General features: G+C 61.1%; 1 protein-coding gene across 1 annotated transcript in view; it reads right to left on the bottom strand.

Moving 5' to 3' along the window:
- Positions 1-5,734: 5,734 nt before the first annotated feature.
- Positions 5,735-15,843, bottom strand: part of FRMD7 (FERM domain containing 7) — a 29,320-nt gene continuing 19,211 nt past the window's right edge. Inside the window, exons 8-13 of the mRNA XM_075941204.1 lie at positions 15,098-15,245; positions 12,795-12,890; positions 11,890-12,053; positions 9,056-9,124; positions 8,901-8,976; positions 5,735-8,130 (exon numbers count right to left, since the gene is read on the bottom strand). Of these exons, the coding sequence (XP_075797319.1) occupies positions 7,099-8,130; positions 8,901-8,976; positions 9,056-9,124; positions 11,890-12,053; positions 12,795-12,890; positions 15,098-15,245 (1,585 nt within the window). The 3' untranslated portion in view covers positions 5,735-7,098. The remainder of the gene's footprint in view (positions 8,131-8,900; positions 8,977-9,055; positions 9,125-11,889; positions 12,054-12,794; positions 12,891-15,097; positions 15,246-15,843) is intronic.

The following is a 15,843-nucleotide window of genomic DNA, read 5'->3' as shown; positions in this document are numbered from 1 at the left end:
ACAAGTTTAGCCATTGTTAAAGGTCTGGCTTTTTCACGCTGTTTTAACTCAACACTGGAATAAATTCTTTTTTCCCCCCTTTTGCAAAGCCTTAGTGGTATGTATGTTGGTTTGCTCACTTCGTGTTCTTCTGAAAAATGAAATTAAGCTTCCCATGCAGAGGCAAAGGGTCTGCATTCTAGACGACAAGGTGATCACTAAAACCAAAAACATCCCTTACATGTTTAAAAATGTGCCAAGTTGTATCTTGTGTGTGTGTTTTTTTTTTTTTTTTGGCCGTGACAAGGAGCTGCTGTGGTTCATGCTGCTCATCTTGAAAGTTAGACTCAAAATATTGCCTGCTGTTCAGATATCACTAATTTCCTCGGAGACGGGGCGTCGCTATTAATTCCGTTTTAGTCTCCTGCCCTTAAAGCACGACATATATCGTTTGATTAATCCTGTTTTGTTTAGTCCTGCCCTGAGTGCAGGGGACTGGACTTCGGAAACCTCTTCAGCTCCTGTGCGGTCCGACAGTCCTATGTGAATGATGTGCTCACTAGTATTTCCCTTCTCTTACCCTTCTCAATGTAACTAGATTAAAAAAAGGAAAAGAAAAGTCGCCAGCTGAGGAGTCGATTCTGCCTTGGGAGGGCGGGACAATTCATCCATGGGGCAGAGTTGACCAAAAGCGTGTGAATACTGGCATGGCAGCACGGAGGGTGTGGGTGCCAGAACCAAGCCCCACAATTCTCTCTGTGTTGGGTCTGTCAAGGCTAGTGACAGGATCACTCCATTTCCTGGAATAGTCAGGGAGACCCCATCTAAAGCGAATTAGAAAAGGTTCAGAGAAGGGCAACTAAAATGCTGAGGGGTTGGGAACGGGTCCCCGTATGAGGAGAGATTAAAGAGACTGGGACTTTTCATCTTGGAAAAGAGGAGACTGAGGGGGGTTAGGACAGAGGTCTATAAAATCATGAGTGGTTGGAGAAAGTGAATAACTTTTCCTTATTTACTTGTTCCCATAATATAAGAACTAGGGGCCACCAAATGAAACTAATGGGCAGCAGGTTTAAAACAAAAGGAAGTTCTTCACACAGCGCACAGTCAACCTGTGGAACTCCTTGCCTGAGGAGGTTGTGAAGGCTAAGATTATAACAGGGTTTAAAAGAGAACTAGATAAATTCATGGACCTTTGGTCTGACCCAGTATGGCTGTTCTTATAAATGCTGCCCTCTAGCACCCACATTAATAATACCAACTATTGTTAACAGGTAGTCGCGTGGCACCTAATAGACTAACAAATATGTAGTATCCTGAGCTTTCGTGGGCAAAGCCCACTTCTTCAGATGAGATGAACTTGAGTGTCCACTCACTCCTCTCTGAAGATGTGGGTTTTGCTCACATCCATCTAGACATGTTAGCCTCTAAGGTGCCACAGGACTACCCAGTGTTAGTCTAACTTTAAAAACACAGCGACTGCTCTGGATCTGTCGTGAATGGTCTTTAAAATACTTCAAGGGCATGCTGATGTCAGCACATCCCTTTTGTTTGCCTGGAGTTTCCTGGATCTCCGTTTGGTTGGCACCGATATGCTGGCGTCGTGTGCCAGGAGCAGGAAGCCTTTTGTAGAAGTGCTTTGTCATTCTGTGGTGGTGTAATGCCTGAATGAGTGTTTGCACACCCCTGTGTGTAATGAGTGGACGGACAGGTAATCTAGGCGGAGGGCCAGATACGATTAAAGAAACTGATTTGATTTGGCAGCAATATCCCTGTTTTCTCATTTGCCAAGAGTGATTTGTTTCTGGTTGGAACCTTCTGCTTGCTCCTGTGCAGAGCGTTACTCACAACATACACCAAGAGGAAAGTCTGAAATGAGTGTGGTGGTGAAGCACCCTTCATCTCGGTGCAGTTAATCCAGGGACCCCACTCCATTTCCTCTTGTTTTCCGGGATTGCCTTGTCTTCCTCCTGGCAGTCCTTGCTGTTGCTGGCAGCCCGTTCTTCCTCCTTGGAGGTTGATGGGATATGGACGGTTGCAGTGTGCACGCTTGGCCTGGGTCCTGTGTATTGTATGGATAAAACTGGCCTAGTGCAGCCCCTCTGCCAATACCCCACCCCCCCCCCCCCCCCCATGGGCTAGAAGAGATTTCAGGTTTGCCTACCCATGTTCAGGTGCCTCCACTGAAGATGGTTCCCCCTGAGCTTGGCTGGTAGGTTTTTAAAAACACGGCTTCTCCCCCTCAGAACTCCAGCTGGGGCTTTGGTGTCATGGCAGAATGGTGCATTGTGGGAGCAGAGGACAGAAAGGAGGGCTGGGGTGTGGAGTCGGAACAGCCCCGGGGCCTGGCACTGATGTCACAAGTTGGAGCAGCCCTGCAGCTGCTCTAAATGTGTGTGAGGTGGGGGGGGGGGAGTGGCAGAACACAATCCAGGCACCTCAGAACTTGGCCCTAGAGCTGGGACAGCAGTGACCCATCCTCTGCCAGTCCCAGCAGGGGCCTCCAGTGAAGGGGGGTGCTGGAGCCGGTGAGCAGCGCCTGTAGCTGATGAAGGGGGAGACACTAGCTCTCCTCGCCCAGTCCAGTCCCCTTTGTAAACCGTTCACACCCTGGGCGAGGCTGCCTTAACTGCATGGCCTTGAATGCCGCTGATGGGACATGCTCAGCCTCCTGTTTGCGCCCACGCTCGCCTCGCAGCTCTGCCGCAGAACCACCCGGGACCTCACGGGGACGCAGGAGAAGCTGCCTGGTGTAGCCGGGCGCATTGGGGCTGTTCCAGTGTGAGGGGCCATCTGCCAGCAGAGCCGAGCCCCCACCCTGACCGTCGGCAGCTAAAACCTCACACTTGGGCCACCTGGAAACCTGCTCTGCCCAGCACCAGGCCTTCGGACAAACCGGGAAATGGGGTGAGGACGCCAGCTTCCTCCCTCTTGTTCTGGGCCCAGCACCGCTCCGCATCGTGGCACCTATAGTCATGCGCTGGCCACGCCTGGCTCGCACCTGGCTCCCCGCTAGCACCCGGGCCCATGGCTGTTCTAGGCCCGGGAGACGTGCCCCATGCAGTGGGGGCTGGAGTAACCGGGTGTAGAACTGGTGTCACCTCTTCCGTCCTGCCCAACAGCACCACCCTGCCCACGCCATCACACTCGTCCAGAGTCCCGGCTCCTGACGGGCTGGGGCCAGCTGCTTCCAAGGCAATTACAGACCAGAGCAGTGAGATTGACCCATGGGGGCCGGGGGGCCGGAATTGAAGGCAGAGGGCAGGGTGTGGGCGAACAAGGACACTGTAGCCACTTCCATTTCCTGTATGGGTACAGGTCTTGGCTGGCCCGTTCCTGGTAGGGACTGCCCACGTGCTAACGGCCCCCACCCACAGGATGTGGGCAGCACCGATCTGTGCCCTCGCTGAGGGGTGAGCTCACGCCCTCCCCTGAGGGGCAGGGGGAGGGAGAGGCCCATGGAGTGGCACCCGGAGTGTTGACTGACGGGGGCTGAGCAGTGGTCGATGGGGGGAGACTCCGTTCCCGCGTGGCTGAGGCTCGTGGCCTGGCTGCGGGAGGGTACTTCTGGGGTGTGACCAGCTCCTTTGCTGTGGGGGTCTTGCGGCCCAGCAACCTTCAAACCTTGCCACGGAGACTTGTTAACCCACGGCCCTTGTTTGCTGAGGGAAGTGTGTGTGCGGGGGGGCCATGCCAGAGGGGCTTTGCTACCTCTCAGTGCCCCTGCACCTGGCCCTTTGTGCCCGGCAAGGCGTGGCACAGCCATGAGGGGCTGGCAGCCGGGAAGCGAGGGCAGCAGCCCGGCCATTGGGAGGGGCCTGGCAGGTTATGAGCGGGGGGAGCCAGTGGCTTGGCCGGGCGTTGGGAAGTGGCTGCCGGGCAGGCGAGCTGGGTTCATCCACCCAGTGGTTGGCAGCTCGTTACACCCCACGGGCTGCACATGCAGGGGGGCCTTACCATGAGGGGACTGAGGCGGCCGCCTCCGGTGCCAGACTGTGTGTGGGGGGGGGCGGGGGGGTCACCACTAGGCCCAGAGTGTAGAAAATTGTCTGTGCTGGTGCACTGGTGTATCTCTGCTCTACATGCACGGGGGGGGGGAAGGGGGGGGATGAGCGGCTAGAACAGGAAGGAGGCGGAATCGAGACCTCTCAACGTTTTGGCCCAAGCGAGGGGCCACGGGGGCGTCATTTGAGCTCCCCGCCTCAGGTGCCAAAATGTTGTGGGCCGGCCCCGTGCATATGGGCCACGTGTGTTCCCTGAGCCGCAGGAGCCCAGACCCTGCTGCCTGCCCGGACCCCGTGGGGCCGCGTGGGGTGCGGTGGGACCCAGAGCTGGCGCTTAGCAGGCAGCTGAGCCGGGTGCTGCTGGGGCTGCATGAGGCCGGGGCTCAGCTCACGGGGCTCCGGCTTGTCCCGGGGGGGGGGGGGGTCTAGGCACTGGGACCCGGGGAGGGGAGGGGCCCGGCATTCGGGCTGAGCGTCACCTGCCTGAGTCAGTGTCAGGGCGGCCTCGGCCTGGCTGCGTGAGGGGCCACATCCCCCATCGCCCTTCGGGGCCCAGCGGTGGGCACCCTGGGTGGGGCGGGGGTATGGGGGGCTCTCAGCGCTACCCTGAAGGGGAGGCAGGCGCTCAGAGCTCCCCAGCCACCTTGGGGCTGGAGGGTGGATAGGACGGGGAGGCGGGGGGGGGGGGTCCAGTTTGCCTGGGCTCTGGCCTGAGGCAGCCCACGGCTGCAGCTGTGCCCTATGGGGCATCTGCCGTGGCTGGGACATGCACTGAGCTGGCCCACGGCTCTACCCGCCCCCCAGTGCTGCCCCGAGCCATTCGCCCAGACCCTCCCCTCCCCCCACAGCGCTCACCTGAGGGGCCCCTCCCGAACCCCCTTTGGGCGTTTCCCCCTCGCTCCTGCCAATCTTGGCACCAGCGTGGCAAATGCCCAGTGTTGCCACCAAAAGTCAGGGCGGCAGGGGCCAAATCTTGTTGGCCATGCCCCCCACGTGGCACCCCCCATTCCAGGAGCAGGGAGGGGGAGCCAGGGGCCACGGTGGGGCCGGGGGCAGCAGTCGGGCATGGGGCTGGAGGGGAGGCGGGGGCCGCGGCGAGGCACAGGACCAGGTGGGGGGACTGCAGTGGGGATGGGGGCAGAGCCCTTGTGGGGTCTGACCGTGTCCCCCTGGGGCCCACCCCCCAGCCTGCAGCAAGAGCCACCCAGGCAGCTGTGGCGAGCCCTGGGCCTCCGCGTGCCCTGGGAGGGAAGAGCAGCCCCAGCCTGCGTCCTGGCCCCCATGGTGCCATGCTGTGCTGGGGCCCCGGGGCTCCCCACTGCAGCCTTGGGGGAGCGGGAGGTGCAGGGGGAAGGGCCCCAAGGCAGAGGAGGGGGGGGACTTTCTTTGTGCTCAGGGGCCCAGTAAATCTCAATCCACCTCTGCCCGGAGTGAGCCGCTGGCTGGGCGGCCATGGGACCTGAGCTCACGGGGGGTAGGAGACGGCTCCGTCCAGGGCCTGTCCCCCGTGAGCGGGAGGATGGGGGGGGGCTGTCGCTATCCACCTGGCATGTAGCTGTGCAGGCAGCGACCCAGCGAGGGTGCGGCGGGCAGCAAGGGGCAGGGCTGCCATAGATTTACCCCTCCCCACGGGGCGTGACCCTGGCTGGTGCTAACCTGCCTGGCGATTCCCACAACGGCAGGGGTGCCGGGGCGGCCGCCAGGCCCGCAGCAGGAAAACAAGGCCACGGGGAGCCGCGGGGGTGGTTGGTTTTATTGCCCGGGTTCCAAAGGAAGAGGAGCGCTCCAGGGACGCCGGGCGGGGCAGCCGCCTGCTCACCCCAGCAGTCTCGGCTTTGTACTTGAGTTCTGGGCCTTTCCCCACCCAACCAAGCCACGCCAGCGTGTGGGCAGGTAGCCTGGCTTGCCCGCTCCTCGCCAGGCAAGGGTGTGACCCCAGGGCACCCCGCTGGGCACGTGCCAGCCTTCCCTTCCAGCAGCGGCCTCCAACCGGCTAGAGACAGGGTCCTGTGCTGCCTGGTCACTGCTTCCGGACACGTTCTCTGTCCCCACCTGCTTTGGGCCGGGGCGGGACTCGCTGCCCTCCTGCCAGGCCGGTGAGTCTATGAGGCTGCTCGGGTCTCCTCTAGGGGGCGAGATGCCAGGGGTCTGGGCATGTGTCCCCTCAGGTTTGGCCCCACGCTGGGTCGTGCTGGCTCTCAACGGCAGGCCGGAGCGAGCTGGACATGAGAGGTTTTCACCCTCCGGGCTAATGGGACGAGCCTTTCCCATGGCAGACGGGGGACGCCGGAGGGGCTGCTGCTAGACACACTTTCCAAACAGCTGTACGAGAGGTGTCTTCGGCTGACGGCGCTGTGGCCGGGGAAGAGGCGGCGCTGGCTCCTGGCACAAATCTTGAGTGGCGTTGGCCAGCCCACGGGCCGAATGCAAGCCACCCTCGTGGTAGTGAAGTGGGCGAGGCTGCGGTAGGCAGCATCTCAAGGAGGCGCGCCTGGCTGGTGGTAGCCACAGCAACGGCCACATGGCTGCCGGCCTGGCCCCCTTCCCGACCGGCCTGGGAACGCGCTCGCTGGCCTTCCCAAACGGGCGCCAGCGGCCCCTGTGCCCACGGTCTCGCTCGCTCGCCCGCTGAAAGAGCATTCACTGAGTGGGGGGGGGCGCGGTGCCCCTGGGGGAGGAGCCTGGAGGGCCTGACTCCGCCCCTGGAGGGCCTGACTCCGCCCCTGGAGGCTGCCCACGTTCGGGGGCCATGCTGTCGGATAGTAGTTCCCAAGTAGCCAGGACCTGGCAGGGGCTTGCGTCCCCTTTAGCAATTCGGGGTGAGGCCTGGGGGCACGCCTAGCTGACCCCATTTCTTGAGAGCCTCCGTGCAGGGCATGTTGCTGGGTTGCCCACCGTTGGCTACGTTTTCGTGCCTGGTGCCTAGGACGTGATGCCCGAGTGCGCCCCCGTCATCCGTTCACACAGTTTCTACAGCTAATTGGACTCACGCCGCACGAACCCGTCCCAACGCGTCGCACGGAGAAGGGAGCCGCTGCCCACGGCTTCACAGGGCCCGCCAGCTCCCCTCCCGCCGGCGCGGGGAAGTCTGCGCCTCCAAGCCGACGGGGCACGGTTACGTGAAGTAATTGGACACGCCCAGCGACGTCCTCGCTTCCGCGCCACGCGTGGCGCCGGACACCTCTTCGTCCTCTTCGTCCAGCTGGAGGCTGCCTGAGGAGAGGCGCACCCTGGCCAGGGGCGACTTTCCCGCCCGGCCGTACAGCGCGTAGTAATCCGCGGGGAGCAGGTCCGAGTCGGAGTCGCTGGACTCCGTCCCGCTGCCCTTGCAGTGCTCCCCTGGGCGCGGGGCCGGGGCGGGCGTGGGCTGGGCCAGCGCGGCCCGCAGGATACCTGCTTTTCTACTGCTCAGAGCCGGGCGCGGGCCCAGCGGCCTGAACTCCGACCCGTATGGGAAATAGAGGGTCTTCATGTCAGACTGGCTCCAGGATCTTTTGGGCGGCTGCTCTTGAGCGCTGTAGTCAAAAGCCCCAGCCAGGGGCCAGCTCTCTTCCTCCAGGGGCCTGCTAACGCCGCAAGGCCAGGGCAGGGCCTCGGGCGACAGCCCCTTCATGCGAGCTGGGCCTGGGCTTCTCTTGGCCGGTTTCATGGGCCCGGGCCCTCTCCCCGTCTCCTCGGCGCTGGCCGGCGTGTGGCGTGGCACCGGGGGCGGCCTGTCCACGTAAAAGAACACCTGCGGGGCCGCCGGCTCCGGTGGCTGGCTGGCAGCCGGGAAGTAGGGCACGTCCGTGTAGCTTAGCTGCCTGGGGGCCCCCTCCCGCACGTTGCCGGCCGAGGTGCTCTTGCTGTTGGCTGCGAGCGCGGGGCAGGGCCGGAAGGAGGTCAGCGGGCTCCGCGGCCCGAAGCCGGCGGCCGGCTCCCACTCCAGCTCCAGCTCGGCGTAGGCCAGGGGGAAGGCGGAGCTGCTTTTGGAAAGGGGCAGGAGCCGGGGGTCGGCCTCTGGCTTGGAGCGCTCCAGCTCGGCGGCGAAGGTCACCTCCACGGAGGAATTGCGCCTCCTGCTGTCCAGCATGGGCTCCGATGCATGGACGCCGTTGCTGTTCCGGTAACAGCCTCTGCTGCCATAGGCCAGGCGCAGGTCTTCAACCTGGGGAGACAGCAGGTCCCGTGAGGGCAGGGCAGGGCAGGGCCGGGAGACGGGGTGGGAGGCGGGGGGGGGGGGGTCTCTCTCGTTTTCCGTTCTGCTTTCGAATCGTTACAGCCCCCCCACGGAGCAAACGGTTTCATAAAGGCTGCGCCGTAGCCCGTCGGGCGGGACACCCCTGCCCCCTTCCCGCCAGCGCCCCAGCCACCAGCCACCATGGCAGCCAGGCAGCGAAGCCTCGCGCCCTCGCTCTCTGGGGAAGATGGAAGGGTGAGCCAGGGCACCAAGGGCCACCTCCCCCCCACCCCCAAGGGAGACGCCCTCACCCCTGGGGTGCTGGCCAGCGATGGGTGGGGCTGTCACACACCTGCACTGGGGCGGGGGGCTGGGAGTGCAGCTGCGAGGGCTGGCGAGGCTACCTCAGGGGTGCCGCGTCTCTGCCCCGCCGCCGGGAGCCCCCTCGGTTCTAGCTCCAGGCTGCACACACGCGGTTAGCCCCGGTCGGGTGGCCTCGGACGGTGGCTCCCAGCACAGCCACAGTCCCCAGCGCTCCCCTGGCCCATGTGCGGGCTGTGCACCAGCCCTTCCCCCTTCCCCAGCTCCCAGGGCGCTGGACACGCTCCCCGGGTGCGAACTGGCCAGGCCCCGGAGTGCCCGGCCCCTGGCCCAAGGCGGGCTCCCGCTGGCTGCTTTCCCTCCGGCCCGCACAGCAAAGGCTGCGGTGGAGCCAGGCGCCGCGCAACGGCCGCGTCCCCCGCGCAGGAAGCCGGCACCTGTCTGGACACGTCGGTGAGCAGGTCGGGGGAGGAGCGGCACTGCCGGTCATGGTACCGAGCCGTGTAGCGCTTCCTGCAAAGCAAGAGGCCCCCGTCAGCCCCGTGGCGAGCCGCCCCGCCGCGCCGCCCGGCCCCTCCCGCCCCGCAGGTACCTCTCGAACGGCGCGCTCTTCGCCTTGCCCTTGCGCCCGTGCTCCAGCAGCTGCCGCTGGGTCCTGCCGCTGCAGAGAAAGGACAGAGAAACGCCGGGAACAGCCAGGCCCAAGGGGCTGGGCCGCTTGTACAGCACGTGACTGTTACCGTCGCGTGGAGCCAGCACCGAGGCCCGGGCTGACTCCTGCCCTGCCCTAGGGCAGCAGGTGAAGGTGGGGCCAGAGGAGCCCCGCCCCCTAGCCCTGCCCCTCCTACCCAGGCTCCGCCTCCTCACAGGAGACAAGCCCCTCCCCACAGCATCATGGGCAGGTGGAGCGGCGTGTGGCCCCAATTTCCTCAGCCCCAGCACCACAGCGCAGAATTGTTGACTCGAGTCCCGCGACTTGAACTCGAGTCCCACGTAAGTTGCCCGAGATGACTCGACTTGAGGCTCGACTCGGGGTCACTGTTTGGGACTTGGGACTCGACTCGAGACTCGACTCGGGGTCACTGTTTGGGACTTGGGACTCGACTCGAGACTCGACTCGGGGTCACTGTTTGGGACTTGGGACTCGACTTGAGGCTCGACTCGGGGTCACTGTTTGGGACTTGGGAGTCGACTTGAGGCTCGACTCGGGGTCACTGTTTGGGACTTGGGACTCGACTTGAGGCTCGACTCGGGGTCACTGTTTGGGACTTGGGACTCGACTCGAGACTCGACTCGGGGTCACTGTTTGGGACTTGGGACTCGACTCGAGACTCGACTCGGGGTCACTGTTTGGGACTTGGGACTCGACTTGAGGCTCGACTCGGGGTCACTGTTTGGGACTTGGGACTCGACTTGAGGCTCGACTCGGGGTCACTGTTTGGGACTTGGGACTCGACTTGAGGCTCGACTCGGGGTCACTGTTTGGAACTTGGGACTCGACTTGAGGCTCGACTCGGGGTCACTGTTTGGGACTTGGGACTCGACTCGAGACTCGACTCGGGGTCACTGTTTGGGACTTGGGACTCGACTTGAGACTCGACTCGGGGTCACTGTTTGGGACTTGGGACTCGACTCGAGACTCGACTCGGGGTCACTGTTTGGGACTTGGGACTCGACTCGAGACTCGACTCGGGGTCACTGTTTGGGACTTGGGACTCGACTCGAGACTCGACTCGGGGTCACTGTTTGGGACTTGGGACTCGACTCGAGACTCGACTCGGGGTCACTGTTTGGGACTTGGGACTCGACTCGAGACTCGACTCGGGGTCACTGTTTGGGACTTGGGACTCGACTTGAGACTCGACTCGGGGTCACTGTTTGGGACTTGGGACTCGACTCGAGGCTCGACTCGGGGTCACTGTTTGGGACTTGGGACTCGACTTGAGGCTCGACTCGGGGTCACTGTTTGGGACTTGGGACTCGACTTGAGGCTCGACTCGGGGTCACTGTTTGGGACTTGGGACTCGACTTGAGACTCGACTCGGGGTCACTGTTTGGGACTTGGGACTCGACTTGAGACTTGCTAATTTTGTTATATCGACTTGGTGAAACAATGGTCCGAAAATGCCGCTGTCGATGGCTTGTACAAAAGTGACTTGAGCCTTGACTTGGGACTCGCCTTGAAAGTGACTTTAGGGACTCGAGACTCGACTTGGACTTGACAATGACGACATGAAGACAACACTGCCACAGGGAGATGGGGGCGCGGGCCCAGCCCCAGAGCAGGGAGGAGGAGGGTGTGTGGCCCCAGCCTCCCCGGCCCTGTAGCATGGGGGAGGGTGAGCGCTCCAGGGCAGTGATGTTCCATAGGCGCTCTGGGGGCGGAGTCTGGGCGGGGCCAGGCTGGTGGTTTGGGAAGGCAACACCCTCTCCTGCCTATGACGCCCGCCGCCCGTGGGCCTGCTCAAAGGAGCGAGGGGGGCCAGGCAGGCGGGACCGGCCCTGCTGTGCCGCTCGTGCCAGGCGGGCGGGTTGTGAGGTGGGGGCAGGATGATGGGTCGGGGGAGGTGCTCGGGGAGAAAAGCCTGGGGGCACGAGTGTCCGCACAGCCCTCGCTCAGCCCTCAGAGCGCACCCCGGGCCAGCCGCATGGTCGCAGCCTCGCTCCCATTGCCGCCCCCCCAGGGCTGTGGCTGCTGGCGTAACCCACACACCTGCGGGGGCGGGGCACTGCCCCCGAGTGGCCCCGAGCGAGAGAGGATGAGTTTGCTCTACACCGGGGGGTTTCGAACGACAGGGGGTGGCCCAGCACTGGGGGCGGGATGTGAGGCGCTGGGGCTCGGTGCTGCAGAGCGATCAGGTGAGCAGTGGGGGGCTAAGGCAGCTCTCTGCCTGGCCTGGCACCGCAGACTGTGCTGCACCCCAGAAGCGGTCGCAGCAGGCCCGGGTCTTAGGTGCGGAGGGGAGCGCACTGCCCCTGCCCTGAGCACTAGCTCCGCACTCCCGTCAGCTGGGAACGTGCTGCTGGCTGCTACTTGGGGCAGCCTGGTCTGCCAGGAGAGACGGGAAGCCACCTTAGCCCCCCTCACTGCACCACTGACTGGGAGCCGCTTGAGGTAAGCGCCTCCTGCCCCTGCCCTGCCCGCCCCCCCAGTTGGAGCCCCCTCGGAGATCCTCAGCCCCCCCCCAGATCCCACACTCCAGTCCCATGATCTCGGGCCGCAGTGTCAACAATTGGGTCATGAGAGAAGTTTGGAAGCCGCGGGGGAGTTTGGGAGCCGGCTGGCTGGGAGCGCCCAGAGGCCGATGCGCTAAGCTCCCGAGGTCCCGGGCGCGGTCTCGCCTGTCGGCGCTACGCTCGCCCTGCCGTGCCTCGATGCCACACGGCCCTGCCTCCAGCGCTCCGGGCGCGGCGCCGGCGCCTTACCTGTAGCGGAAGCTCGAGCCTTTGCTGCAGAGAAGGGCTTTGGGCTTGGACTGCGGCTCTTCGGAGAGTCTGAAAAAGGCGTGGTACTCCACACAGGTCTTCCAGAAGGTTTTGCAGGCGTCCCGGCTCGCCATGGTGAACTCTAAGGTGTCCTTGCACAAGGCCTGTGTGAGAACCCGACCTTGGCAACGGGCCCTGAAGGGAAGCCCCAGCGCCAATCCGTTTCCCGTCGTCGTGAGAACACAAGCCCCATGTCTCACCAGGAGCGCCGCCCACGTGGGCTGGGCGTTCTGCACGCCTGGCCCGTGAGCCCTGCCCCAGGCCACGCCCGCGCTGACTGTGGGTGTGGGGCTCATGGTGCGCAGGGCTCTCTGTTCGGACGCCTGCCACGCACGGCTCCGTGGCACGTGTCAGTAGGGGGTGGCGGGAAGGCCCCCGGGGCCCCGCCAGCTTTGGCCAGACACGACTTGTGGAGGCCCGAACTGGCTCTGCCCCACGGTGCTCACGCCCCTTTCACCAGGGTGAGGAGAACCACTGCGGGGGCAGGTCAGTGAGTGGAACGGGGGACACGAGAGCCCCCCCCAGGCCAGCAGTGACGCAGGCGAAGGGAACAGATTCTATGTCAAGGACGTGAGCTTTGAGGCAGAGCCGTGGACCAGAAAGGGACATGGCTTCCTGACACTTGTAAAAGGGGGTGCGAGGGCCAGACCTTGAGGGAGAGGGGAGCTGGGGAAAAAGGGGGGGCTGGGGCCGTGTTTCAGGTGCCAGGGCATCCCCCCCCACACACACACACTTTTAGGGCACTTTCACCAGTCCTGCTTTGGGGCCTGCCAGCCTTGACAGCCCTCCCGACTGTCCCTAGCGCGTGCCCTGTGCCCCGGCCGGCGGCGCGAGGGGCCACTTACAGAGAGATTTGCATGGAGCTTGATGAGAAAATGTTTCCTCTTAAAGCTCAGTTTGCGAATGGTGGCCCAGTTGAAGGTGTTGATCTTGGTGTTCCCCTGCAACGACAGACACTGGGGCTGTAGCGCGGCGGAGCAGGTGGGCGCGTCAGATCCTCACAGGCCACGGCCCTCAGCTGACACGATGCCCTGAGCAGCTCCTGCCTGCAGCCCGGGGAGGGTCCCCCATCCTGCGCCCCTCGCCGGCGGACCACCAGGGGCTTACCCCGACGGCCAGGGGCCGGCGTACGCCAAGGCTGGCTCCGACTGGCACGGCCTCGGCGCACGGCAAAGGCAGCTGCTTAGTTCAGCGGGCTCCGGGTTAGACCCCGGGCGGTTCAGCGGGGCCGGCCCAGGCCCTCAGAGAGCGGGTGCTGTGTCCTCTGGCCGCTGGGCTGAGCTCGGTCATTGTGGTCAGGAACCTAATTAGGACGTGCTGCAGGCGGCTGTAGCAGCATCCTGTCGGGGCAGCACCCTGCACAGCGCCCCGGCACCCCTGCGGTAGTGCCACAGCCACGACACCAGGCACTGGGGGCAAAACGGGGGGATTTACAGGAGCCCTTTGCGCACCAGTAACGAGAGTGTGTGTGTGTGTGTGTGTGTGTGTGAGAGAGAGAGAGAGAGAGCGAGAGAGAGAATGTATGTGTCTGAGTGTATGTGTGTGTATGTGTGAGAGAGCGATTGTATTTGTGTGTGAGTATGTGTGTGAGCGAGAGAGAGATTGTATGTGTATTTGTGTGTGTGTGTGTGTGAGAGAGAGTGTATAGGTGTGTGTGTGTGTGTATGTGTGTGTGTGAGAGAGAGAGAGTGTAGTGGTGTGTGTGTGTGTGTGTCTGAGAGACTGTATGTGTGTGTGAGAGAGAGCGAGATTCTGTGTATTTGTGTGTGTGTGTGTGTGTGTGTGAGATTGTATGTGTATGTGTGTGAGAGAGTGTGTGTGTGTGTCTGAGAGACTGTATATGTGTGTGTGTGAGAGAGAGAGCGATTTTGTGTGTGTGACAGAGAGTGTGTGTGTGAGAGAATGTATGTATATGTGTGTAAGAGAGAGAGAGAGTGTATGTGTGGGTGTGTGTCAGACACACAGAGTGAGAGAGTGTGTGTCTCTCTCTGAATAAACAGCCGGGCATAGCGTTGCTGTTCTTTGAATACCACACTCACTTTAGCGTGCGCCGCACAGGCTGCTAGTTATTGCCAACGAGCCAATCACTATGATTTTCTTTCCCCACAAGCGGCTGTGCAGGTTGGCCTGAGGCCAGGCGTGGCAGCCCCACTCGTGCAGGAAGCACAGGGGGCGTATTTAGGCTGCACATGTGCGGGGGCTGTTGGACTGCGGAATGCTACAGACATTCGGTGGCTGTACTTGCTTGGAGATGATATGGGGAACGTGGAGCTGTCGTGGCCCGTGAACGCCTGACTTCTCAACCGGGTTAGTCACAAGGGGCAGCCAGCAAGAGTTTTCAAAGAGGCGCCATCCCACGTTAGTGAAAAGCCGTGGTCGGAGGGGCAGGGTGTGATTTGTCACTCAGCTCCCGTGGGACACTGCCAGGCTGCCCAGCACATCACTGGAGTCAGACTAGCAGGAAAGTGGCGTAAGGCAGAAAGCCATCGGGGGAGAGCTACTTGGGAACTTAAAAAAACCACTACTTTTAAAAATGGAAATTCGGTGACCCCCCACACAAACACACACAGTTAAGAACCAGCCGAGAGTTCGGCAGCTCGCACAAATGCAGAGGATGCTTTGTTCTGACATTGGCAAAAAGAAAAATTCCAATTTTTTCCGTTCAAAACAATGTTTCATCTAGAAACGTGAGCTAATTTATCTGAAAAGAAAAAAAAAGATTGAAATAGAAACAAAACATTTCAATTGACCGGAAATGAAATGTGAATCTTTATGGTTTTTGGTCCGTGACTGTTTTTGAGGTTTTGACCTTTCAGGACAGGAAGCAAATTCCAGCTCTCAAAAGCGTTGGTACTAAGACAGGAAAGCCATTTCTCCCCCCAGCTTGTAACAAGCTGGTTAGCGTTCAAGCTGCAAAGTGCCTGGAGTTCAGAAAGGGGCCTATAATGGAAAATGGTTATTTTCTTTGTCAGCTCGCTACAGCTCCTATCTACTGAGTGTTTCCCGTCACTCAATGATTTCTTGGCGCAGAAGGTGGGCACATGAGGTCTGGCACAGCTAAAAGGCCTTTGAAGAGAAAGGAAAGAAAAAACTCTTCCAGAAAGGGTCCATTGCATTGTATAATAGGAATTTAAAAGGGAACTGTTACCCGTAAAACCAGCACTCCCATGTGCGTGACAGCCAGATTGATCTGCGTCCCTTCCCCATCGCTTGCAGGGTGCGGTCTAATCCCGTACATTTCTAACTTCCTGGCTATATCCAACAGGTGAGCGTCTGACTCAGCTGGCGTCTTCCCACTAGGGAAAGAAGAGGGTTATGAGACTAATGACATTAGAATCAACAGCCCCCGCTAACGGCCTCTGCCAGTTCCTCCCCACACAAAGTATCAAACTCTTTGGCTGTGTCTAGACTGGCCAGTTTTTCCGGAAAATCAGCCACTTTTCTGGAAAAACTTGCCAGCTGTCTACACTGGCTGCTTGAATTTCCGCAAAAGTACTGACTTCCTACTGTAAGAAATCAGTGCTTTTTGCGGAAATACTATGCTGCTCCCGTTTGGGCAAAAGTCCCTTTTGTGCAAAACTTTTGCGCAAAAGGGCCAGTGTAGACAGCTGAGATTTGTTTTGCGCAAAAAAGCCCCGCTGGCGAAAATGGCGATCGGGGCTTTTTATGCAGAAAAGCGCGTCTAGATTGGCACAGACGCTTTTCCGCAAAAAGTGCTTTTTCGGAAAAGCATCCCTGCCAATCTAGACGCTCTTTTCCGAAAATGCTTTTAACGGAAAACTTTTCCGTTAAAAGCATTTCCGGAAAATCATGCCAGTCTAGACGTAGCCTTTCTGTTACAGGCAATTAACATCCGTGCAATGAAAGGCGTGTAGCCGTCACGAGCCGAGGAGG

The sequence above is a fragment of the Pelodiscus sinensis genome, chromosome 13 (genome assembly GCF_049634645.1).
Source record: "Pelodiscus sinensis isolate JC-2024 chromosome 13, ASM4963464v1, whole genome shotgun sequence".
Lineage (NCBI taxonomy): Eukaryota > Metazoa > Chordata > Testudines > Trionychidae > Pelodiscus > Pelodiscus sinensis.
This window is presented reverse-complemented; position numbering and strand designations above follow the sequence as displayed.